The sequence below is a fragment of the Scyliorhinus canicula genome, chromosome 8 (assembly GCF_902713615.1).
Source record: "Scyliorhinus canicula chromosome 8, sScyCan1.1, whole genome shotgun sequence".
NCBI classification, from domain to species: Eukaryota; Metazoa; Chordata; class Chondrichthyes; order Carcharhiniformes; family Scyliorhinidae; genus Scyliorhinus; species Scyliorhinus canicula.
In genome coordinates this window covers 61,971,979-61,999,178 of record NC_052153.1, presented here as the reverse complement: position 1 = coordinate 61,999,178, position 27,200 = coordinate 61,971,979, and the positions used below count along the sequence as shown (strand labels likewise).

General features: G+C 43.4%; 1 protein-coding gene across 1 annotated transcript in view; it reads right to left on the bottom strand.

Moving 5' to 3' along the window:
• glis3 (GLIS family zinc finger 3) overlaps positions 1-27,200 on the bottom strand; it is a 716,605-nt gene that overhangs the window by 548,180 nt on the left and 141,225 nt on the right. Inside the window, exon 2 of the mRNA XM_038804655.1 lies at positions 15,556-15,751. Coding sequence (XP_038660583.1) covers positions 15,556-15,751 — 196 coding nt within the window. The remainder of the gene's footprint in view (positions 1-15,555; positions 15,752-27,200) is intronic.

The window sequence follows — 27,200 nt, the reverse complement described above, 5'->3', positions numbered from 1 at the left end:
TTGCATGTGCCTCATTACTAGAACAAACTTTGGTTTCAGAAGTTATGCTTGCTGCATTTCACAACCAAACTTTGAAAGGTCTTTTAATCCTTAAAATTTTGCTTTGCAAGCTGTGAATGTACTCACTGTTTCATTAGTCTTTTCGTACATGAATTTGATAAAAGAAACAAGTCCAGAGCCAGCTTTGATATTATGCCAGAACAATAAGGCCAGAATGTTCACAAAGGCAGAAGGACCCCGTGCCATAGCCAAAATGGTACTCAAGCTTCAAATCCATACGTTCTGGCCCCGTATCTGGCACCCACTATTTTCACTGGAGGCAGGAGTGTTGGGGAATAGGGCAGGACGTATTTCATTCATTCATCATTCATGGAGGCAACGGCACACTTAAAAGTGCAGCTCCCTTCATTCAGAAGCAATTTTCATTGCACAGGTTTTTGAAACATGACTTGTGGACTTTACAAATTTGAGGTAAGTGTCTAAACCTACCAGTGGTCTTTGGAGACATGAGGTACACCATGGGAATTTTTAAAATTAGACATGAATTTGCATAAAGCTCCAAAGTCATTTAAATTACTTGCTCTTTAAAATTAGAAAACCAGTCTGCTCAGTCTCTCATTTGAAAAAAGATTTAATGTTTGCAATTTCAATAGATGTTTGTTAACTTCAGTACTACCATTTTTTCCACAACCTATCATTATCACAGTGGGAGCCCTGTAAATTCAAAGCTTGATTGGCATCTGAGTGGTTATAAAGATATTAGCTGTCTTTGATGTCCGGCTATGTATACAAATGTTTTTTTAATAGGTGATTAAGTACTTGAAATGAGTTAAATATATTGACTGGACTTTTATCAAATACAGTGATTTTGTTAAATCATTGAAATCTGTATTAGATACTTAGAACTTTATTTTATTTTGTCAAACATGGAGCTTGAGGTCAGCCTACAGTGGATACTGGGTGAGATTACTTGGAAGCTTTAGGGGCAAAGGATGGTGTGCCGAGGAGCATTGGCTGGTACTAAGGTGGCATCATCGAATCTATAGTGCAGAAGGAGGTCATTCGTCCCATCGAGTCTACGCCGGCCCTTGAATGAGCACTTAGGCCCATGCCTCACCCTATCCCCATAACCCAGTAACTCGCACAACCTTAGAGGTAATTTATCATGGCTAACCTACCTAACTTGCACATCTTTGGACTGTGGGAGGAAACCGGAGCACCCGGAGGAAACTCCACACAGTCATCCGAGGCCAGATTGAATCCGGAGCTGTCGGGCAGCAGTGATAACCACTGTGCCATTGTGCCACATGGGGGTTACAAAGGCTCATGGGGATGAGTGATAGCATGGGTTGACATGGAGGGCATGAGGGGCTTCAGAGCATGAGTCATGGAGTATAGGTTGGCATAGGGAGCATGAATGACCAAACTTGTATGGGCAAGGCATGAGGTGGAATAAGTTGGCATGGATGGGACATGGGGAGTGTGAAAGTTGGTGAGGAGATATGTAAGGGTGAGGGTCTTATTATTTTTATTATAAATGGGACAAAGTCCCAGAGCATTGAGACCTGCCTCAGAACTCAATATCCCCCTGTGGCTACTTCTCAGCCATTTCTGGGAGCGGAGGGCACAACTCCAGTTAGCACTGGCAGCGCCCGCGCTTACCCATTCAGGGAAGTTCCTCCCGAGTCAGGTTTGGGGAGCCAGGAAACTTCCCGACCCCCCACCGAACGAGAGAGAAAATTGCAGCCGAAATAAGCATGACAGAGGAGGATATGGAAAATCAAGGGAGTAAGGTAGGGATACCATTTATTATCATCACCTGATTTTACCCTATTTTTATTTTCACGGGGACAAAATTTAAAAGCTATCTCAGTGAATTGGTGGTGACACCAAAACATCATTAGGTACATTTTACTGCTTAAAAATATAATTCCAATTAAGGGGCAATTTGGCATGGCCAATCCACCTACCCTACACAGCTTTGGGTTGTGGGGATGAGACCCATGCAGACACAGGCAGAATGTGCAAACTCCACATGGACAGTGACCCGGGACCGGGATCGAACCCGGGTCCTCGCCATGAGGCAGTAGTGCTAACCACTGCTCCAATGTGCCACCCCGGTAAATTTTACTGCTGTCCAATCTATTCTTTTATTCATGAGTCCATGAGCGTTAAAGGAATGTGGATGTCAGCATGTTCTTCAATGTTAACAGACAGTAAATCTTTTCTGGATCGCTGACCTCCACAGCTGAATTTCCAATATATCCTCATGATTTATCAATTCTTAAATTAACCCTTAGATCTTTCAAAAATTATGCCCAAGAAATGGCTTTTTATTTGAATGTCAAGAACATAGTTCCATTATAGCCAATACATACTACTGAGGTGATTTACACATTCTCCTAACATGCTTTTGATCACAATGTGACTAAAATTAGTATAACATATTTACAGCAAGGCTAAAATTAGTATAACTTATTTACATCATGGAAAAGAAATTGAAGTTCTGCACATGTTGTTGAACCTAATGAAGATAGAGTGGATAATGAGCAACTTGTTGGAAATTAGTACACACCCACATGTATAAATATATATGTGCGCATTCACATGCATAATTTCAACTCGGACAAAATGTGGAGAACATGTCAAAACCTGGGATATTTCAAGTGTTTACCAATAAACAAAGAATGAAGTAAAGTTTACAAATGACACAAAATAATATGTTCATATGTTGGCCTTGAGCTCTTACCAAATCACCTAACCTTAACCTTAGAAATGTTTGGAATTCCTTTATAGATTAGTTAGGTCAGTAAAAAGAATTGTAATTAGTCGTGCAAGTGTCAGTGGGACAACTGAAAACAATAAACTTGCTTTGTTTCTCTGCCATCATGTGACTTCAGGGTACATAAATTTTGAATTCCCCCCCCCCCCCCCCCCCCCCATCAAAAGATAACCATTTGCTTTCATTCTGTCAATGGATAACTGAAAGAAGTCAGTTAAACTTGGAGGTTCTTTCCTGAGGGTCACTTTACGATCAAACAATTAACTTTTATAAATTGCCATAGAATTACAGCTTAAAAGAACAATGATCACATTCAAAGACATTATTTTATTGTTATAGGTTTTCTTTTGGACTGAAGTGCATTGGTATCTCTAGGCTCGGGTCATGGATTGGAAGGTTCCAGAAACGTGCTTTTCAATTCCTTAACATTAACTGTCTTACAAATAGTAACCTTGTGAGGGTGTCTGCTAGAGGCACGTGTCTATGGCCAACTGATGCCATACCTCCCAACTTTTCCCCATGGAGACCCAAAATCTTCCCACACTGACAAGTGTGGATAAAAATATTTAATAAAGATGATCAAGCCCCCGGCTCTCAATAGTCTGGGTGTTGGGAGGGAAATCAGTAGCAGAGCAGGAATCCTCCTCTGCCTCATTTCTATATTAGGTGAAGATATATGGAGTTTGCAGATAGATATAGGTAGGTTGAATGAGTGGGAAAAATCTGGAAGGTGGAGTATATTGTGGGAAAATGTGAAGCTATTCACTTTGAGGGAAAGAATAAAAGAGCAGAGTATTATTTCAATGGGTTACGACTGCGGGAATTTGAGGCGCAGAGGGACCTAGGTGTTCTAGCGCATGAAGTCACAAAAAGAAAGAATGCAGCGACAGCACATTGAAATCAAGAAGGCTAATGTAATGCTATTCTTTATTAGAAAAGGAATTGAACAGAAATGTAGGATGTTATGCTTCCATTGTACAGGGTATTGGCGAGGCCACAACTCGAATACTGTGTGTGGTTTTGGTCTCCTTATTTAAGGAGGAATTTAAATGTGTTGGGAAGTGGTTCAGGGAGGTTTATTTGATTGATACCTGGAATGAGCAGGTTGTCTTATGAGAAAATGTTGGAAAGGCTGGGTTTGTTTCCGCTAGAGTTTAGAAAAGTGAGGGGTCACTTGATTGAAATATACAAAATCCTGAACAGTGTTGCCTGTACAGAAAGGATGTCTCCTCTTATGCGGGAGTTCAGAACTCAGGGATGTGGTTTTAACATTAGGAGTCGTACTTATAGGACAGAGATGAAGAGAGTTTCTTTTCTCTCGGGGGGTTCCGCAATTTGGGCAATCTGCCTCAGAAGGTGGTGGAAGCGGGTTCACTGAATATTTTTAAGGTGGAGGTTCACAGATTCTTGTTAGGCAAGAGAATCACAGGTTATTGTGGTAGAATGGATAATGGAACTTGAAACACATTCAGATCAGCCATGATCTTATTGAATGGCGGAGCAGGCTTGAGGAGCCAAATTGCCTACTTCTGCTCCTGTTTCAGATGTTTGTTTGTGTACTGGAGCTGTATCAGTTTGGGCCTGTAAAGTTTACAAAAGCATGATGTTAATAAAATATCCAATTAATCCAAAATCCTCAACAGAATGGATATTCAATTTATTAACACTTAGAAAATATTGTGTTTAACCTTCTGCTTGCTTTATACATTGCAGACCACTGAAATGTTTCGATATCTAATGCTGACTTTAGCATGAATCGATCTTTAGACCAATTTCAAGATGTCCCCAAGAGGAAATGGGTAAAGGATGTGTTGCAAATACAAACATTCATATATCTTTAACACAAGAACACAGTGACGTGGTAGCCCTTTCCCTGTTCTCAAAACATCCATTTTCAGCAACATTGAGGACATCCCCAGGAAACTTTGCTAAGCTGCACCATCTCAGTGGATATTTCACTTGAAGGGAAAAATAAGAAATTGAGTTTATCACAGACAGCTATCTCTAACAGATTGACCACAAAAAAAACAACAGTCTTTAAGCCGAACAGAACAGTTTGGATAAAATCCAAGCTGAGGCCAAGTATGTGTGTGTGTGTGTGCTCTATATCAGGATCTTGTATATTTCAATCAAGTGACCCCTCACTTTTCTAAACTCTCACGGAAACAAACAAACCCAGCCTTTCCAACTTTTTCTCATAAGAACCCACTCCATATTGGTGGTTCCGAGAGGGGGTAAGCAGCAGGAAGATGAAACTGGAGAAAGATAAGTGAACATAGCTTTTGCAGATACCCCAAAACACCTTCATTACTGGAGGCTGTGTGGGCTGCTGTTTTTGAACAGCAGTTCAAAGGCCCCACAGCCACCCCAACATATAAAAATGCAATTAGAGTATTCCTATCTGACTTCCCACTTAATCCAGTCACTTGGATGACAGATCTTCTGTATGCACCTCTTACCACTGAGTGGCAGGCAATGGATAGTGACAGAAGGACCGAGTAAAGGTTTCCTCCCTCTCAAATCTGGCTGTAAAGCATTAATTATTGTAGACCTCGTCTATCTCCATGACTTTTTTAAAGATCTCTTATCAGGTGGTCTGACAACGGCATGTACATTTAATTTCTCTCTGGCTTTTGTGGATTTGCTCAAGGTGATGAGAATCCCATTTGGTACTGGCCCTGAATAGTCAATAGTCCATGACCAAGAGGCATGGATCAGAATTGCAGTGAAGTCAGAGGGGGATCCCACTTACTCTCTCACTCCATGAGGAAAGTTCACTCCATTATTCATATTACAATTGCCATAAATCAAATATCTAAAGCTGATACCCAAAAGAAATACTCTTCGACTCGGGAAGGAAGTGGTTATCTGTTTATAAGGGCCACAAATAATTGCTGTAATTTTCACTGATGTACAGGGAGTACTTGGGAAGGGAGGACCATGTAATGGTCCATGGACTTGTTCATAAGTCACAGCAATCTGTTGGAAGGGGAGTAAGGTAAAAGAGTACATTCTGTGCTTTTGAAAAGATAACAGTTATGAATGATCCCTTATTCCCTGTGATTTTCAAAGGATGGATGGACAGAGAATTCTAACCACAAATGAACTCAAGGAACTAAGGACTGTCCTACAGGTTAATATATCTGCAACTTTGAAAAACCCATTAACATAGGTCAGAAGGAACGGCAAAAACACTCTCTCTGCACATAAGTTGTGTAAACCTAATAGTATAAATTTATAGTTTAATAAAAGGCCCCAATTTGCCACAAATAATGTACAATAAACCTCATTAGGTTTTGATATTGACATCTATATTGGACTGCACTTTTTGAAGTTTCAGTTTCTGTCTTGGGCATGACAGAAGTAGACTCACACAACCTTGGCTTCAAACTTTAACTTTGGGCTCGGTTTAACATTAAAAAAGAGTCCCGTTGTGGGTGGGTTTAGCGGGGTGTTCGCCGGATATGACCCCACTATTGAACAGGACATTTATCTTTTCGGGCCTCAGTGAGATTCCTGCACTGACGAGCTCCGCTTGTCAGTGCAGGAAGAGATCGGGGCGCCATTTATAAATGGCATCCCAATCTCTCTTGATCCTCCAACATGACCTCTGGACCTCTCCTAATGCCCCAACTTACCTGTTGTGGGGTCCTCAAGCCCCCCGCACCACCTCATAAGGACAGGATATCCCCTAGGCCCGATCCCACACATGGGCCAACTGGGCACCCTGCCTGGGAGACAACCTCCCCCCCCCCAACTGAACCCTCCCCAAATATGCAAATTTAGGTCCCTCCCATTGCGGGAGGGATCCAGATTGTGACATTTTGAGAGATCCCTTTGGAGGCGTGAGAGGCACAGGGTTTACCGGACCCATCGCATCCCGAGCCAGGTAGGGAGCGACTGGTAAATTTCATCCTTTGACTTCAAATAGCACTCTAACTGGACCAATACCAAGTGACGTTCATCTCTCTTTGGTGACTTTAAAAATGTCACCAACATTTGGTTGCAGTTAGGAGAACATTAAATTCACATGAAGTAGGAGACTAGATGTTGCAGGGAAGCAGAATGACAGTAAATGGAATTAATGCAGGTAAGAGTAAAATACCGTCCGTAGGAAGGGGAAGTAAGTGACACATGTCATATTCCATGGTGATAAAATATCAAAGGGTGAAACTGAGATACGGAGGATTCTCAGGGCAGAATCATCCAAGTCTGATTTCAGGAGGGTAACCTTCCGATGGCAATGGCGGCTTTTTCCACCGTATTGTGCACACGAGTTTCATGTTGGATCGCTGGCGGGTGCCTCCGATTCACCAGCCCTGCCATTACCTCAGTGCATCAGTGATCTGGGCCCATATTTAAAGGCTGCCTCTCCACACAGCAAATACACTTCAAGTGAAGGGAAGCTGCTGGAAAGTCATGGCTGCCAAACCCAGGAAGCATACGGCAACCAAATTTACCAACACCTCCTTCGAGTGCCTGTTCGATACAGTGGAGGCCTGCCGTGATGTTCTATATCTACACTCCGAGCAATGACTTTCAAGCAAGGTCTCCAATCCAGCATGAGAGGCATTAGTGGCGGTAGTCAGTGCAAATGCCCTACAGAAGACCAGGGTAAGTCACTCTTCTCATCATTTATAACTCATACACTCTTACTTCCACACACATATACAGAAGGGAGGGAAAAAGACTGGCAGGGCTATAGTCATAGGGGATTCAATCGTAAGGGGAGTAGACAGGCATTTCTGTGGTCGAAAATGAGACTCCCGAATGGTGTGTTGCCTCCCGGGTACACGGGTCAAGGATGTCTCAGATCGGCTGCAGGACATACTGAAGGGGGAGGGTGAACAGCCAGTTGTCGTGGTGCATATAGGCACCAACGATATAGGTAAAAAACGGGATGAGGTCCTACAATCAGAATTTAGGGAGTTAGGAGATAAGTTAAAAAGTAGGACCTCAAAGGTAGTAATTTCAGGATTGCTACCAGTGCCACAGAACAGTCAGAGCAGAAATTTAAGAATAGTCAGAATGAATACGTGGCTTGAGAGATGGTGCAGGAGGGAGAGGTTCAGATTTTTGGGACATTGGAACCGGTTATGGGAGCGGTGGGACCGTTACAAATCGGATGGTCTACACCTGGGCAGGACTGGAACCAATGTCCTCGGGGGTGCTTTTGCTAACACTGTTGGGGAGGTTTTAAACTAATGTGGCAGGGGGATGGGAACCAAATTAGGAAGTTAGAGGTCAGTAAAGAGGCAGCAACTAAAGCCAGTAAGGTACTGGATAATAAACTCAATGTGACTAAGGGGAAGAGTAGACAGGGAAGAGATGATGATCGCAAAGGGACAGGTGGTCTGAGGTGCATTTGTTTTAATGTGAGAAGTGCAGCAGGTAAGGTAGATTAACTTAGGGCTTGGATTAGTACCTGGGAATATGATGTTATTGGTATTACTGAGACTTGGTTGAGGGATGGGCAAGACTGGCGACTAAATATCCCAGGGTATTGATGCTTCAGGAGGGATAGAGAGGGAGGTAAAAGGGGTGGAGGAGTTGCATTACTAGTCAGAGATGATATCACAGCTGTGATTAAGGAGGGCACGATGGAGGATTCGAGCACTGAGGCAATATGGATAGAGCTAAGAAATAGGAAGGGTGCAGTAACATTGTTGGGACTTTACTATAGGCCTCCCAAAAGCGAGTGTGAAGTAGAGGTACAAATATGTAGACAGATTATAGAACAATGTAGGAGCAATAGGGTGTTTGTGATGGGAGATTTTAACTTCCCCAACATTGAATGGGACTCATGTAGTGTTGGAGGCGTAGATGGAGAAGAATTTGTAAGGAGCATCCAGGAGAGTTTTTTAGAGCAGAATGTAAATAGTCCAACTCGGGAAGGGGCCATACTGAACCTGGTATTGGGGAATGATCCCGGCCAGGTGGATGACGTTTCAGTCGCCGATTACTTTGGGAATAGCGATCACAATTCCATAAGTTTTAGAATACTCATGGACAAAGACGAGAGTGGTCCTAAAGGAAGAGTGTTAAATTGGGGCAGGAGCTAGGGAATGTGGATTGGGAGCAGCTGTTTAAGGGTAAATCCACATTTGAAATGTGGGAGTCTTTTAAGGAAAGGTTGATAAGAGTGCAGGACAGACATGTTCCTGTGAAAATGAGAGATAGAAATGGCAAGATTAGGGAACCATGGATGACGGGTGGAATTGTGAGACTAGCTAAGATGAAAAAGGAAGCATACATAAAATCGAGGCGACTCAAAACTGATGAAGCTTTGGAGGAATATCGGGAAAGTAGGACAAATCTCAAACGCGCAATAAAGAGAGCTAAAAGGGGTCATGAAATATCTTTGGCTAACAGGGTTAAGGAAAATCCCAAAGCCTTTTATTCGTACATAAGGAGCAAGAGGGTAACTAGAGAAAGGATTGGCCCACTCAAAGACAAAAGAGGGAATTTATGCGTAGATTCAAAGGAAATGAGTGAGCTTCTTAATGAGTACTTTGCATCGGTATTCACCAAGGAGAGGGACATGATGGATGTTGAGGCTAGGGATGGATGTTTAAATACTCTAGGTCATGTTGGCATAAGGAAGGGGGAGGTTTTGGCTATTCTAAAAGGCATTAAGGTTGACAAGTCCCCAGGACCGGATAGGATCTATCCCAGGTTACTGAGGGAAGCGAGGGACGAAATAGCTGGGGCCTTAACAGATATCTTTGCAGCATCCTTGAGCACGGGTGAGGTCCCGGAGGACTGGAGAATTGCTAATGTTGTCCCTTTGTTTAAGAAGGGTAGCAGGGATAATCCAGGGAATTATGGACCTGTGAGCTTGACGTCAGCGGTAGGCAAACTGTTGGAGAAGATACTGAGGGATAGGATCTATTCACATTTGGAAGAAAATAGACTTATCAGTGATAGGCAGCATGGTTTTGTGCAGGGAAGGTCATTTCTTACAAACCTAATAGAATTCTTTGAGGAAGTGACAAAGTTAATTGATGAGGGAAGGGCTGTAGATGTCATATACATGGACTTCAGTAAAGCATTTGATAAAGTTTCCCATGGCAGGTTGATGGAAAAAGTGAAGTCGTATGGGGTTCAGGGTGTACGAGCTAGATGGATAAAGAACTGGCTGGGCAACAGGAGACAGAGAGTAGTGGTGGAAGGGAGTGTCTCAAAATGGAGAAAGGTGACTAGTGGTGTTCCACAGGGATCCGTGCTCGGACCACTGTTGTTTGTGATATGCATAAATGATCTGGACGAAGGTATAGGTGGTCTGATGAGCAAGTTTGAAGATGATACTAAGATTGGTGGAGCTGCAGATAGCGAGGCGGACTGTCAGAGAATACTGCAAAATATACATAGATTGGAGAGTTGGGCAGAGAAATGGAAGATGGAGTTCAATCCAGGCAAATGCGAGGTGATGCATTTTGGAAGATCTAATTCAAAAGCAAACTATATGGTCAATGGAAGAGTCCTGGGGAAAATTGATGTACAGAGAGACCTGGGAGTTCAGGTCCATTGTACCCTGAAGATGGCAACGCAGGTCGATAGAGTGGTCATGAAGGCATACAGCATGCTTGCCTTCATCGGACGGGGTATTGAGTACAAGAGTCGGCAGGTCATGTTGCAGTTGTATCGGACTTTGGTTAGGCCACATTTGGAATACTGCGTGCAGTTCTGGTCGCCTTATTACCAGAAGGATGTGGATGCTTTAGTGAGGGTGCAGAGGAGGTTCACCAGGATGTTGCCTGGTATGGAGGGTGCTAGCTATGAAGAAAGGTTGAGTAGATTAGGATTGTTTTCATTGGAAAAACGGAGGTTGAGGGGAGACCTGATTGAGGTCTACAAATTTATGAGAGGTATGGACAGGGTGGATAGCAACAAGCTTTTTCCAAGAGTTAGGGTGTCAATTACAAGGGGTCACGATTTCAAGGTGAGAGGGGGAAAGTTTAATTGAGACGTGCGTGGAAAGTTTTTTACGCAGAGGGTGGTGGGTGCCTGGAATGCTTTGCCAGCGGAGGTGGTAGAGGAGGGCACGATAGTATCATTTAAGATGCATCTGGACATATATATGTATGGGCGGGGAACAGAGGGAAGTAGACCCTTGGAAAATAGGCAACAGGTTTAGATAAAGGATCTGGATGGGCGCAGGCTGGGAGGGCTGAAGGGCCTGTTCCTGTGCTGTAATTTTCTTTGTTCTTTGTTCTTTGAAATCTTACTCAGTGCCAGCTAAAGGGACACCACCACTAACTGTCCCACGCACATCTTCATTTCCCCTGTGGATCCTCATCACCTCTCTAGTCCTATTCACCAGCCACGCATGCTAAGCACCTTTATCATCTGCCCTAGCATGTATTCTGCTCACACTCTCGCCAAGTATCTTCATGCAGGACAAGCTGACTCATAACAGGAGGGAGAGATCCCGGAACTTAAGATCCTCGCTGATTTGAGGAGAGAGACATTCAGCTGGCAGGTAAGGATGTAAATCATTCCTCTGCTGATGATGATCAGTCATGCCTCAGTTGCTGAAGCTCCAAAGGCAACGTCGGGAAAATAATGAAGGGATGGCTGGTGCAGTCCTGAGATTGCAAGGCATGATGGAGGAGTCCATTCACTTTAGACTGAGATGACAGCACCAACAGGCCAAAGCAGTGAGGTCGACAATGGTAGGGTCGTGGGCTCTGTGGAGACTGGTCAAAGACCTTTGTGCTGCATTGCTGCAAGAGCTGCACTCAATGGCAGAGGCATTTCTGGCATCCATCAGTTTCAGGACCACAAGGGGTGGGGTTCTCAAGCTTATTCCTGCTGCCCCCTTCTCATGGAGGCAGCCAAGGGCCCTCGGGCACCCAGTGGGAAGAGAATCAGCTGGTGCACACACCGGGGCCATCCACTCAGGTATCCCCGGGATTGTCCGACCCATCCGAATCCCCTCTTCCTGTGACCACTTCGGATCTGCAGACCGAGGAAAGTGGCATTGCCACACAGCAGGACCCGAAAAAAGGCTGGGGCCCCCCAGATCTCAACCCTCCAGAGAACGCCCTCCGAGGGCATCATAGACAACAGTGCATAGTAATAAACAGATTGTCTCCACCTCCATTGTGGATGTTGGGGATGCACCATGATGTAATGGCAGGGTGATAAAGATTAAGAATGTGTAGCTGCACAGTGCAGGCATGGGGACTAATCATTTGTACAGAATGTTCACTTCTGTAAATATACTCCCCATTCATTTCACCCTTATGGCTCCTTTGTTGTGATGAGTAGTGTTCCTGTCAGTCTGTAGTGAAAACTCGATTCTTGCACAAGGTAAAGGCAGGGTGTCCAGGGCAAGGCTCATTCCTTGTGCTTTGTTCAACCTTCGCAACATAGTGATGGCGCCACAATGACTGAACACATCACTCATGCCTGTATCTCAACGGTAATTATAGTGTCTGCCAGCATGTCCTGTCTGGTGTCACACAGTTCAGTCATTCTCCCTGTGTGCTGGCCTCCCATCCCATCAGCTTCTGTCTCCATTGACACTGTGGTCCTCAAGGGTTCAGCTCACAAAGGATGCTATTGGATCAGAAGAAGTTAAACTTTCTCTGCTGCATCGCCATGACATAACCCTGATCATCGACAGCAAGCAAGCTGCCATCAACCAGATAGGAGTCTGGCATTCACAGAAGCTCTGTGAGGATCTATGCATTGTCCCCACTGCAAATCAACATCCTCCTCCTGGAATGTAGGAACTATGAGCATTCTCTGGCTCTTCATGACAGGAGCCTTATTACAGATGGTATCATAGAATTTACAGTGCAGAAGGAGGCCATTCGGCCCATTGAGACTGCAACGGCCCTTGGAAAGAGCACCCTACCCAAGACACAGCTCCATCCTATCCCCATAACCCAGTAACCCTACCCCACCTTTTTGGACACTAAGGACAATTTAGCATGGCCAATCCACTTAACCTGCACCTCTTTGAACTGTGGGAGGAAACCGGACCACCCGGAGGAAACCCACGCAGACACGGGGAGAACGTGCAGACTCCACACAGACAGCGACCCATGCCGGGATGCTGGCACAAAACTATGTCTGGTGGTCAGGTATAGAAAAAGCTATTGAAGAGCTCATACAACAGTGCCATCTTTGCCAAATGCAGCAAACTTTGTGGCCTATTGCCACTCTTCACCCTTGGGAATGGCCAGTTTGTCAATGGTCCAGGGTTGACTACGCTGGTCTGTTTATGGGAAAATATTTTTCATGCTGGTGGATGCCCACTCTAAGTGGCTATCGGTTCAAAAGATGGGAACCATTATCTCGGCGGCCATGGTAGATTCTTTGTACTGAATGTTTTCTATTCATGGGCTTCCCGAGTCAATTGTTTCATCAATTGCACCCCCTTCACCTGCAATAAATTCCAGGTTTTTGTGCGAGCAAATAGCGTATGACACATTGGGACAGCCCCTGTCACTCAATGCCGGACAGTCTGACTGAGGGGGCCATTCAAACTCTCATGATAAAGCAACACGATAAACCACTTCAATTGTTAGCTAATTTTTTGCTATTGTCCAACTCAACTCCTCATTCCACCATGGGAGTCACACCAGCTGAGCTGCTTATAGGCTGTCGGTTAAGAACCCAATTGGTGTTGTATTTCCAAATTTAGAACCTGGAGGTCTCTGGACCCATTGACTTTTTGATGGACGCTCTTTTCCCTGAAGTCTCTGTTAACATTTGGAACTTGCTTATATAGTTTGGGGCAGTTGTAATATGCGACTTAAGGGGGGAGGGATATGATAGCAACCTCCAAGGACCATGTGACCGGCTTGGGCCAAATCGCACAAGACCGTGCAAACATCGGCAACAGGGAGTTTGCACTGGGCCCTGAGAGCAGGACACCGGGCAGTGTGGACCAGGGTGTCAAAGTGTTCAGACCTATTGTAAACGTTCTGTGCCTGTTACTTAACTGTCTTTAAGGGCAGCACGGTGGCCTAGTGGTTAGCACAACCGCCTCACGGCGCTGAGGTCCCAGGTTCGATCCCGGCTCTGGGTCACTGTCCGTGTGGAGTTTGCACATTCTCCCCGTGTCTGCGTGGGTTTCGCCCCCACAACCCAAAAATGTGCAGAGTAGGTGGATTGGCCACGCTAAATTGCCCCTTAATTGGAAAAAATAATTGGGTAATCTAAATTTTTAAAAAAAAACTGTCTTTGCCTCTCATCAATAAATCCCTTTGTTAACTACTGGAAGCTTGCAGTGCACGTCTCGAGCCACCACATCTACCATTTATAAGACTCTGACCTTTTAGACCGGTATACTATGTAATGCTGTTGCCACTATTCCTTCAGAAAAACCCTGAATGTGTTTCTTTGGCAAATGGGAATTCTTCACTATTTTATGGACTGCTGGAGTTAAGGCTGACTGATGTGGAAAATGTTACTGGTATTAGCTTGGCAAGATTCAGTCATATAATAAAATTAATACTGTAGCGACTTGGAGCCGGTTAGCTCACTTGGCTAGATGGTTAGCGTGTGGTTCAGATTAATGTCAACAGCATGGGTGCGATTCCTGTTCTGGCTGAGGTAGACTTGGGACCTGCGTCCTCACCCTGCCCCAAGCTTGGAAGGCAATGACCAACCAATGCAGACAAAAACTGCTAAACAAATAACTCAGGATGAAGGATCAGCAGAGACTGAAGCACGGCTTTTGGGCAGAGCAGGCATACCATCCTTCAGTGTCCTAAAAAGTAAGGTTAAAGGGGGGGGGTTGTTGGGTTACGGGTATAGGGTGGATACGTGGGTTTGAGTAGGGTGATCATTGCTCGGCACAACATCGAGGGCTGAAGGGCCTGTTCTGTGCTGTACTGTTCTATGTTCTGTGTTCTATGTTCTATTACATCATCGCTTCAAAAGGGGCTCCCAGTGTGGTAAAATTTGTGAGAGGTGAGACCTGAGGAGAGCGCATCATTTAGAGTGGGATTTTTTGGACCCTCACAATGGCAGGATCATCTGGACCCGCGAAAGCCAGGGCTATGGATCCAGGCAAAAGGCCATAGATTTTGGTGGGCCCAGAAGATCCTGCCAGTAATGGTTCACCAGATCCACCTTGGACAATTCCCGACCAAAGTTTAAGTAGTGTGGTCAGATGGCACAAGGCACATGTATTTGCATGAATTCTTCCTTTTCAAAATCCATCATTGACACTGGAATACCAAATCTCATTCCCATGCTGAACACTGGTTTCTGCAAATGGAGCAACTACTGTCTGCAACTGCACTGTGGGAAAAGGGTTCTGTAAAAAGAGTCTTGCTGAAAAAGCCAAGAACAAATAATGCACAAAAGATTATGTAGATATAACAATGTGAAAGATAAAAAAAATTAATCCAATAAATTTCTTATCAAAATCATAAAATCCAAAGTAATAAATCACAAAACTATCCGTTTTAGATGGGTGTGCAGTTCTTTAAGAAGTGAATTGATGAAAAAGAGCATTGATTTTGATACATGGAAATTTAGAAAGGATTGTACAAAATTAGTAAGGGCTAATGATATTTCCTATGTTTAGGCAAGAACTCCAAAATTTCTTACCATTTGCAGCTCATTCAAGTTGTGCTCAACAAACCAGATGTTCAGGCGTACTAGCCTGATTTAGTGAGATCCTAAAATGTAAGCATATAAAACGCAGCAGGTGCATATCTTCTTGCTTTGCTCAATGTTATCAATGCCCCTTTGTCAATCCATGCCTATCAACAATCAACAAATTCAAATCAAAAACTTTACAAGACCTTGTATCTGAAGCAGGAATGTTTAGGTTTGGGTGCATCTGACGATAGATGGCGCGATTGAAGTGGTTGCTGTGAACAATTGCCTGGTTTGACAGAAGTCCTGTTCTCTGGAGCGTCATGGGACTGCTTGTAACCACTAAATTGTTGCTGGTGCCTTTCCCAATTGCTTGGCATTGTGGTCCAAACCCAGGGTTCCCTGAAGTATATATAAAAGTAGATGTTAGCCTTGCAACAGAATATATCAAGATATTGTGAAGTCGTAGCAAATTATTGTGCACAGAAATGGAAAACGCCCAGTATATCATAAATAATAGCATGCTTTCAGCTTAGATATGGAACAGTTCTAGGCAACTTTCTCTAAAAGATTTGCTTCAGAGCTTGTCAGCATGGATGCTGGAAAATTCAAGCACATCATTAACGGAAAAAAAACACAATGCCGTTTCGGGTGGGTTTAGTGGGGTCGTTCCTGGCTGCCCCGCTATTGAAATGTCACATTTCCTGCACTGAGGAGCTCTGTTCCACTTTAAATGGTGCCAATTTCCCCCCTACCCCCCACCGACACAATCCCCGGACCCATCAAATGCTTTTGATTTCTCTGGTTATTCTTATTATTAGTCACATTATAAACTAAAACTATTTTACAAAGCAAACATGTTGGGATAACTCTGAACCATTTGAACTAAGTAATCCAGAATTAACATTCAAACTTTCATTTTAACTGAGTTTAAGACCAGCCTCAGACAAGCTTAAGGATCATGATCAGAAACAAAGGTTAGCAGGTAATGCATACTAAATTCAATTTTTTTGTATGGGACATCAATGAGTTTGTATGAAAAAAAACTTGTTAGATATCTGAATGTTTCTCCTTCTTCAAGACTTATACATTGCTCCTTTTTACTCCAAAATGTGGTTCAGACCCTGATTTATTTACACAACAGCGCTAATTTTACTATCTCTCTCCTCCCCACCCCTACCTCTTATTCCTTCTTGGGTATTCAACCAGATGATACGTTTGGTATGCCAGACAATGCTAACTGGTGAAGTTACAACACAAGATACATGCATGTCGAACAGAAGCAGCTTGCTATTGACCGAACTAAGCAATCCATAAAATCATAGCAAAATCCCAAGGCCAAAATGCAGACCAAAGCAGTCCTGCAATGTACCATAAATGGTGTGGAAAATTAAATAACTGATGGGAAGAAAAGGACCCATGAAACCCATTTTGAATGATGGTGGAACCCAGTATTTGAGTGCCAAAGACAATGCTGACTTATTTGCCATCTTCAGCCAGAAGTACCTGGTAGATGATCCATCTAAGCCTCCTCCAGAGCAACTCACCATCACAGAATCATTCAGTTAATCCAACTCACTCTATGTAATATCAAGAAATGGTGAAGCACACTACCTACAAAAAAGGCGATGGTCTCCAACTATACCCATACAACACAGTTGAAGGCATGTGCTACAGAATTATGCAAGCATCCAGCCAAGCTGTTCCAGTACAGTTAAATTACTGGCATCTACCCAAAAATGGAAAATTATCCTGGTATTTCCTATCCACAAAAAACAGGATAGATCCAGTCAGGCCAATTACAAATCTATCAATCTACTGGTGTTGGCAACATTACTATCAAGCAACACTTACCAATAACCTATTACACAATGCTCAATTTGGCCAGGAACACTCAACTCTAGACTTCAAACATGGACAAAAGATCTGAACACCAGAGGTGAGAGTGGCTGCTCTTGACATCAAAGAAGTATTTACATATGTGTGGATTAAGAAACCCTTGTAAAATTGAAATCAATCAGGATCAGGGAATATTTTCCCACTTGGGCAGCACGGTGGTTAGAACTGCTGGCTCACAGCACCAGGGACCCTGGTTCAATTCTGGCCTTGGGTGACTGTGTGGAGTTGGAGTTTGCACTTTCTCCCCATGTCTGCATGGTTTTCCTCCAGGTGCTCAGTTTCCTCCCGCAGTCCCTAGGTGTGCAGGTTAGGTGGATTAGCCAAGCTAAATTGTTCCTTAGTGTCCAATGGTTAGGTGGGGTTGCAGGAATAGGGAAGGGGTGTGGGCCTACGTAGAGGATCGGTGCAGACTCGATGGGTCGAATAGCTTCCTTTTGTACTGTAGGAACTCTATGATTCTGTGGTTCGAGACATACCTACCACAGAGATAGATGGATGTGTTTGTTGGAGGTGATTTCAACCCCAGGACTTTGCGGCAGGCATATCACAGGCTTGTGTCCCAGGCCCAACCAGATTTAACTACTTTACCAATGACCTTCCCTCCATCCTAGGGTCTGAAATGGGAAACTTTGCTAATAATTGTACAGTGTTTATTTCCTTCTGCAACTTCTCAAATAATAAAGTACTTTTTGCCCACAGCAAGACCTGAACAACAATCAGGCTTGGGCTAACAAGTGCCAAATAACATTCATGCTGCACAATTACAGATAAAGATCATCAAGACAGAATCTAACCATCTTCCCCTGAAATTCAACGGTTTTACCATTGCTGAATCCCACATCATAAACATCCTCGAGGTTACCATTGGTGGGAAGCCTCATTGGAACTGCCAGATAAATATTGCAGTAACAATAGCAAATCAAATTAGTTTATTTTGAAAAAAGTAACACACCTCCTGATTCCTCAAAGCATATTCACCATCTTCAAGGCACAAGTCAGGAGTGTGAAGAAATAATTTCCAAATGCTGGGATTAATGCAACTCTAGCAATGATCAAGAAACTCAGCACCATCCAAGACAAAGCAAACTAGCACCCCTATCCATCATCTGAAAATTTCACTCCTTCCACCACTGGTGGATAACAATTGCCGTGTTTACCATCTACAAGATGCACTGCAGTAACTCGCCAAGGTTTCTCCAATAGCACCTTCCAAACTCTGTGAGTCTAGAAATTGGAAGGACGAGGGCAGCAGGTACTGAGGAATACCTCTACCTGCAAGTTCCCCTTCAAGTCATACTTCATCCTGACTTGTCATTGCTTCATTGTTGATGGGTCAAATTCATGAGCTTTAGGAGTTCAAGAAGGGCAATTAGGAATGCTGGCCTCACTCAATGATGCTCTCATCCAATGAGTACACAAAGAAATGTAATCAACTGAAGATTTTTGGTACACTCCTGCATTTGGGCAGTCAAGATTAAATATAGAGGAAATTGAGGTGACTGAGCTGAAAATGGCTCTTTCCAGCTCATTTACCCAACAATGCTGGAACCATATCATTTGCAATGTGCACCTAATTCTATCTATTCAGAAAAGTTCCAGGAACCCTTGAGGTTGCACCCCAGCAGGACCAGGACCAATATGCACACAAGGGTATTTGCTAGTGCTGTTGAGGGGAGTTAAAACTAAAATGGCAGGGTAATGGGAACTTGAGTCGGGAGATACAAGAGAGGGAAACAAAAATAGAAATGAAAGACAGAAAAGTAGAAAGAAAAAAGTGGAAGGCAGAGGAAACAAGAGCTCGTAGCAAATAGGACAATCGTACAAAAAGAAATCATGTTTAAAAATGTTGCAAAGTCAAGTCTAAAGTCACCATATCTGAATGCCTGAAGCATTCACAATAAGATCTGTGAATTAACAAATTGATATACACAGGTACAATATGATTATAATTATGGAGACATAGATGCAGGCTGAAAAAGGCTGAGAACTGAATATATAAGGATATTATAAAAAGGATAATATACAAAAAAGGGAAAGGAGTTGTGGAGGTGTTGTTAGTTAAGGATGAAATCAGTGCAATAGTGTGAGAAGATATTGGCTCAGAAATTTAAATGTAGAATCAGTCTGGGTGGGGCTAAGAAGCAACAAGGAGTGGAAAACATGAATGGGTGTTGTCTATAGGCCTCCAAACTATAGTGGCAATGTAGAGGATGGCATTAAACAGGAAATTTGAGATGCATGTACCAAGGCTGCTACAGTAATCATGGGTGACCGAAGTATATATATAGATTAGGCAAACTAAATTGGCAATAATACCGTGGCAGATTAATTCCTGGAGTGTGTACGAGATGGTTTTGTAGACCAGTATGTTGAGGAACCAACGAAGGTACGTACTTTCCGAGATTTGTTATTTTGCTTAAAAAGCTTAATTAATAATCTTGTTGCACGGGATCATTTAGGAAACAGTGACCATACCATGATTGAACCCTTTATTAGGATGGAAAGTGAAAAAGTCCTATCTGAAACTAGGGTCCTAAATCCAAACAAAGAAGACTACGAAGCTATGTGGTATGCATTGGTCAGGATAGATTGGGCAACAGTCCAACGATGTACAGGTTAGGTGGATTAGCCATGCTAAAATTGTCCTTAGAATCCAAAAAGGTTGGGGGCGGCTACTGGGTTACAGAGATGGGGTGGACATGTGTGCTTAGGTAGGGTGCTCTTTTCAAGTGCCGGTGCAGACTCGATGTGCCGAATGGCCTCCTTTTGCACTGTAAATTCTATGATTAAAAGGCATGATGGTGGATAGTGAATGGCTAATATTTAACTAATGTATGGATTGGAACAGTTATACATTCTTTTCTGGTACAAAAGCAATACAAGAAAAATGGCCAACGTGGCTCACAAATGAAATTAAGGATTGCAATAGAGCCAAAGAGGAGTTCTATAAAGTTGTTAGAAAAAAATAACAAGCCTGAGAATTGGGAGAAGTTCAGTATTCAGCAAAATAGGACAAACAGATTGATTAAGAGGGGAAAAATAAATCATGAGAGTAAACTTGCAAGTAACATAAAAGTGGAATGTAAAAGCTTCTGTAAGTAAGTTTAACAAAAAAAAGATTAGTGAAGAGAATTATAATCTCTTATCATCTGAAACAGGCAAATTTTTAAGAGAACAGGGAAATGGCAGAGCAATTAAACAATACTTTAGTTCAGTCTTCATGGAGGAAGACACAAATAACTTTCCAGAAATTCTGAGTAATCAAGGACCTAGTGAGAAGGAAGAATTAAGGGAAATTAATATTACTAAAATAGTGTTTGTAAAGTTAATGAGATTAAAAGCTGATAAATCTCCAGGGCCTGACAATCTACATCCAAGGGTACTGAAAGAGGTGTCCGGAGAAATAACGGATGCGTTGGTTCTTATCTTCCAAAGTTCTGTAAACTCTGTAACAGTCTTGGTAGATTGGACGTGGAAAATGTAACCGTGCCATTTGAAAAAATAAGGGAGGGAGAAAAGAGGGAATTACAGACAGGCTAGCCTAATATCAGAAATGGAGAAAATGCGAGAGTATTATAAAGGATGTGATATCAGAACACATTGAAAATTGGACAAAGTCAACATGGTTTTCTGAAAAAGAAATCAGTTTGACAAACGTACTGGAGGGCATAACAAACAGAATAGATAAGGGAAAACTAGTCGATGTGGTGCATTTGGATTTCCAGAAAGCTTTTGATAAAGTCCCACATAAGAGGTTAGTATTTAATATTAAAGTACGTGGGATTGGGGGTATATCGATATGGTTTAAGAATTGGTTAGCATGCAGGAAGCAAAGTAGGTATAAATGTTTTTTTTTCGAAGTGGCAGGCAGTGACTAGTGGGGTCCTGCAGGGGTCAGTGTTTGGGACCCAGCTAATCACAATACATATCAATGATTTGAATGAGGGAGCCATAATGTTTCAAAGTTTGCTGATGACACAAAACTCACTGGAAAAGGTCAGATGGATGCTAAGAAGCTTCATGGTGATTTAGACAAATTGAGTGAGTGGACAAATACGCGGCGGATGCAGTATACTATGGATAAATGTGAATGTATTCACTTCGGAAGGAGAAACAGAATGGCTGAGTATTATTTACATGGTGACAAATTGGGAAATGTTGAGGTACAAAAAGGACCTGGGTGTCCTAGTACATCAATCATTGAAAGCAAGCATGCTGGTACAGCAAGCTGCTAGGAAGGAAAATGGAATCTTCTTTTTTAAATAATATTTTATGAAAGATTTCATAATCAACAAACATGATCGAAACTACAACATAACTCTGAAAAATGTCCAAACATGGTACAATTGGCATGCCAACATCACACAGAATCAGAGATACAGTAATATAGAAAAATAGAAAAACACAACAAAGGCTACATCCAACACCCCCTCCCCCCACACCCTGAATCCCCCCTAACTCCCATAAATAAATACTAATTCTGCCCCCCCCCCCCCCTTAACAGCTGATGGTAATTAACTCTTGGAAGCATCAGATAAATGGCTGCAACCTCTAACGGAGTTCTTGATCTTTTCCAGACAAATGGAATATTGGCCTTCATTGCAAGAGGAGTCGAGTGCAGGAGCAAAGAGATCTTACTCCAGCTGTACAGGGCCTTGGTGAGACCACACCTGGAGTATTGTGTATAGTTTTGGTCTCCTTACCTAAGAAACAATATACTTGCCATAGAGGGAGTGCAGCAAGGGTTCACCAGACTGATTCCTGGGATGGCAGGATTGTCGCGTGAGGAGACATTGAGTCGACTGGGTCTGTAATCACTGGAATTGAGAAGAATGGGAGGGGGTCTAATTGAAACGTATAAAATTCTGAGAGAGCTGGGCAGACTGGAAGAAGGGATGTTCAATCCTTTGGCTGGAGGGTGGAGTACAAAGGGTCACAGTCTCAGGATATGAGGTAGGAAATTTAGGACTGAGATGAGGAATTCTCTTCCACAGAAGGTTGCGGAGGCCAAATCGCTGAATATATTTAAGAAGAAAATAGATTTTTAGACTCTAAAGATGTCAAGTGGTATGGGGAGAGTGCTGGAGTATGGAATTGAGATAGAGGATCTGCCATGGTTGTTTTCAATGGAGGAACAGTTGCAAGGGAATGAATGGCCTACTATGTTTTCCATGAAATGGAGGTGCAGACCTGACATGACAAGTGTCAGAGAAATAATAACCATAACCAAATGAAATTCAATAGAAAATCTGGAAAGAAAGGGGGCCGACAAAACTAAAGTTATATAATGGGCAAATGGAAAATTTCCACGAAGGGAAAAAATAATGTGAACTGGAAAGTAAGGAGTATCATGCAAGGCAATGCAAATACAACTGGAAATGTTCAAACAGCGACAATTTGCTTCAGACAAAACCTATTCCTATGAGGGTGGTGCAGCAAAAACTGTAATTCCTTGCAAAAATACAGAAATTAAAACAAAACTTGGAACGGAGGCACATGAAAAATTCCGGCTAATTATAAAAAATAGCAAGCTGATTTTAGAGAATAAAGAGAAAAACAGAAATAAAGATCAGGGTGAGTCAGGGAGAGAATACATAAGGGCTAATAAGTCACAAAAGGAAATTATATTTTATGAACATATGAAAGTAGATTTGTTAAATGAAGAACAGGCTTGATCAGAAAATATATACTTGTGGAAGATAAAAAGAATGGAGGAGATACTAAAATATTACGTTACCTGATGTACCTTACATACATAGGAGGGCGTACTGGCAGGAATAAAAGGCAAGAGAGAGAGGTGGAACAATGAGGTAAGTTTTCAATAGGTAAAGAAGTAGCCATGGAAAAGGATTACCAGCTTTACATATAACCTAAGCAGCAGTCCTTAAAAGGGAGCGCTGGAGGCTGCCACCAAAATGTTACAATTGTAAAATATACTTAAGCAAATATGCAGGGAGCTGCACATTAAAACCCTGTAATGAACTCCAATTGGCTTTATTGGTTGGCCAATTGGAGTACGAGCTCCCTCAATGATAGCTCATTGAGGGGGCCCATATAATCACCTGTGTAGGCTTTGTGAGCAGTTTTAAGTTGACTGGACTGCTAGCAGCACTGTTTGTAGCTGCTCCTGTAACATCGTTATTGTAAATAAATATTGGTGTGGTGACGGAACTCCTGCCTCCCGTGGATTACTACAAACCCCATAAGCAGTTGCTGATTATTGCTGTCGGCCCTTCTGGTTTGCGTCCCAGCCCTGGATCTGCCTAATGTCATAGGTTGGTACCAACTGAACTTTCTGCCTCTCTTGTCCCTCCAGTACCAGTGAGTTTCCTCTGGGGCTATAACTGGCACCTGCAGCTCACCAGTAATAAATAAATGAGACTGATGGCCATTGCTGTTGGCATCTTCAGTTGTGTGCTGTGCAAGCTGCACCCAGATTGAATCTCAATTCTAGGCAATCCATTTTCTAGGCTGGGAAGTCTCATAATAATGGTACAAAAAGTATAACACGGTACACAATTATAATAATGGTACTAAACACAAAAGCAAAAGAGATTGATTCATAAAAATCACTGCCACAGTCTGAATTTTGTATCCAGTTTCTCATGCGTTACTTTAGGAAGAATAGCAAGGATGGTCACCTGGAAAGAAGTCATTACATGTTAATTACATATGAGATTCTTTCTTGGCTTTGAAATGGTTGTCACATGTGAATTTTGTAGCTGCATAATTATCACGAACGCTTGATCTAGAGATCAAATTAGTTCACATCCAAGTTGAGTGTCAATAATGAGTAAGAAACTAATCAACCTAAAGGTTGCAATTTGCAATCTTCAATCTGCAAAGGGGAAATTGATTAATAACAAATTGCCTGCCTAAGGGAAATCAATTCTTTGATTATGTGCATTGAATTCTGCCCAATTGGAGACCCAAAGGAATTATATAATACATAGGACTTCTTCCTTTTGCATTCAACCCAAGTTCTACTCTAGCAACTGTTCTTCACATCATAGCCATAAGGTGTGACTCCTTTGGGCAAAAATGATACCACATGTGTATCATTAAAAGCCGAATGAAATCGCTCAAAGCTAATTTTGATAACGTTTAAATATCTAGGCTAAACATTTTCCTTCTTGTCCCACTTCTCTTCATTTGCTTCTTGTAATTTTGTAAATAAAATTGCTTACTAGCTATAAGCTGAACTGTATAGCTTGGTAACATAGCGCCTCTCTTTTAGCCTCTCGTATGAAATGACTCATTACAAGGTTAATGGGGAGACGGTGGCATTGTGGTGTTGTCACTGGACGAGTAATGCTCTGGGCATCCAAGTTCAAACCACGCCACTGCAGATGGTGATAATTGAATTCAATAAAAATCTGGCATTAAATGTCTAATGGTGACCATGAAACCATTGTTGATTGTCGTAAAAACCCATCTGATTCACTAATGTTCTTGAGGGAAGGAAATCTGCCATTCTCAGCTGGTCTGGCCCACATGTGACTCCAGACCCACAGCAATGTGGTTGATTTTTAACTGGCCCATCAAGGGCAATTAGGGATGGGCAACAAATGCTGACACAGCCTGTGATGCCCACATCCCATGAACAAATAAAACAAAAATCGTTAATCGTGGGCAAGATTGCATAGCATGAACATTTTTTGAAGAACAATTTTGTCTTTGGAAATAGAGAGTGAAGACACTGATAATGTAGTCGATGTAATTCATCTGGGGGTGTGATTTAATCAGAAATACAATCTATGTCCGGTTTTGGGTGTGTGTTCAAGGGATCTTTCTCGATGGCTGCGGCGCCGTGAAGCACCTTGCTATTCAACGGCACTTTGCTGTTTTTCTTGTTCTCGGAGAGTTTCTTTCTGCTGAGGCCGCACTTAACGAGTCATTTCCTGCTGGCAAGCCCAACAGGAAAGGCTCCTCACAGATCAGGGTGCCATTTTGTCTGGCTGCCCGATCTTTCTCCACCCCTTTCAGCCCCGTTTACGAACCCCCATTTTCCAACCCCCCGCCCTTCCCCCACCCCAACCTCAGGAAGGCCCCTGTAAACAGCCTTTCACACCCCCTACACATGGTGAGACCCCCTCTGGCCCAATCCCTGCAGTGCCAACCTGGCACCCGGGCACCCTGGCACTGCCAACTTGACACCCTGGCAGTGACCCTGCCAGCCTGGGAACTCTGCTGATCTGGATCATGCCCAATTTGGGCGAAATCCAGATCACAAAGTCTCATGAGACTTTGTTAAATCTCGCAAGTCATTTTGAGCATCGCAAATCTCACAAGAGGCCTCTCATGAGATTTAACGGCCTCCTTTTGACACCAAGTCGGGCACGGTGAGGCCGTTAAATTGCGCCCTTGAATTTTCAAAAGACCATGGGGCGGAATTCTCCGCAGGGGGCCGAATTCGTGAAGGCCGTCGTGAACCTCGGCTGAGTTCACGACGGCCTCGGAGCCCGCTCCCCGCATCTAATTCACCCCAACCCGGGGGGCTTGGAGCGGGCCTCTGTCTTTCTCGGCAGCGACCTCGTCGCGCTGAGAATGATGCGCGTCCGGTGCATTTGTGAAGTCATCCGCGCATGCGCGGGTTGCCGGTTCCAACCCGCGCATGCGCGGAAGACTTCATCGCGCAGACGGCACGAACCCGCGCATGCGCGGTGGCCGTCTTTCTCCTCAGCCGCCCGGCACGACGTGGCGGCTTGATCTTGCTGGGCGACGGAGGGGAAAGAGTGCGTCCGTTTTGGACGCTGGCCCGATGATCGGTGGGCACCGATCGTGGGCCTGTCCCCTCCCGAGCGACGATTTTTCTGAGCGGGGGGGGGGGGGGGGGGAGAATCGCGGGGTGCACCAGGGGGGGCGTAAAAAATGTCGGGGGGCCCTCCCGCGATTCTCCCAGGCCGCGTGGGGAGCGGTGAATTCTGCCCCATGCCCTTTAAATCGGAGAGATTGTATCACCCTTTGCAAAATGTGCCCCAATCTCGGGATTTTCCGGCTTTGCAAGCTTTCTTTGATCCTGGCCCTTCCGCTGACCATGTGAAATTACTTCCCCTTTGAAATTTCAGAGTGCTGTTCAATACGACAAGAAAAACTGGTTGTGCAGCCTGCAAGGTTCACACTGGTTTTCTCGCCTGAGCCAACAAACTTTACATTTTTGGGAACATTTGGGCCTATATTAAAAGGTTAAGCATGAGATGAAAAATTCAAAGAACAAAGTATGAAATTGTAATGTGTTGGTGAAAAAGTTCTGAGGAGAATATTCGCCGGCTAAAAATGCGATTTGGATTGGGTGGCATGTAAATATGTAAAAAATGTGAAACCTCCACCCACCCATCTCTGGTTATAACATGTAGAAGAAAAGCACAAGTGGGGGCTGGCAACCAACTCACTCACAGGTGGATTGACCAATTAAATATTTTAAGAGGCTGCAAGTGCCAGGATAAACCAACATTTTAATCTTAACCCTGTCTGTCTGTGTTTCTTGGACGTTGGATAACAATAATCAAAGACGGCACGATCCAAGAACTAATTCCTTTCCATTTAACTGCTGTATCCCGTTTACCTGCATCATCTGTGAGTGACACCACCTCCAACCCTTCTGATCGCATCCTCTCCCACTTTTCAATTCTTTCCCCCACTGAGGCCCTTCTGATTTCTCCCCCAAAACAATCTTTCAAACCTCTCTACAACAAGGAGGCCTTTGATCCCTCCTTTCCACTCCTCAGCTGCAGCTTGGTGCCGAAGGTCTAACCACTCAACATCCAGAAGTTAAAATTGGCAGGATCTAAAGGAAATCCATTTTTCCATTTTTTCCCACCTCTACACAGCTTTTCAATTACCGTCCCCTCACCACCACCCCATTCCAAAACCCACCTCTGAGATCACTATTCGTCTTCTGAGTCATAGAATCATAGAATACCTCCAGTGCCGAAGGAGGCCATTTAGCCCA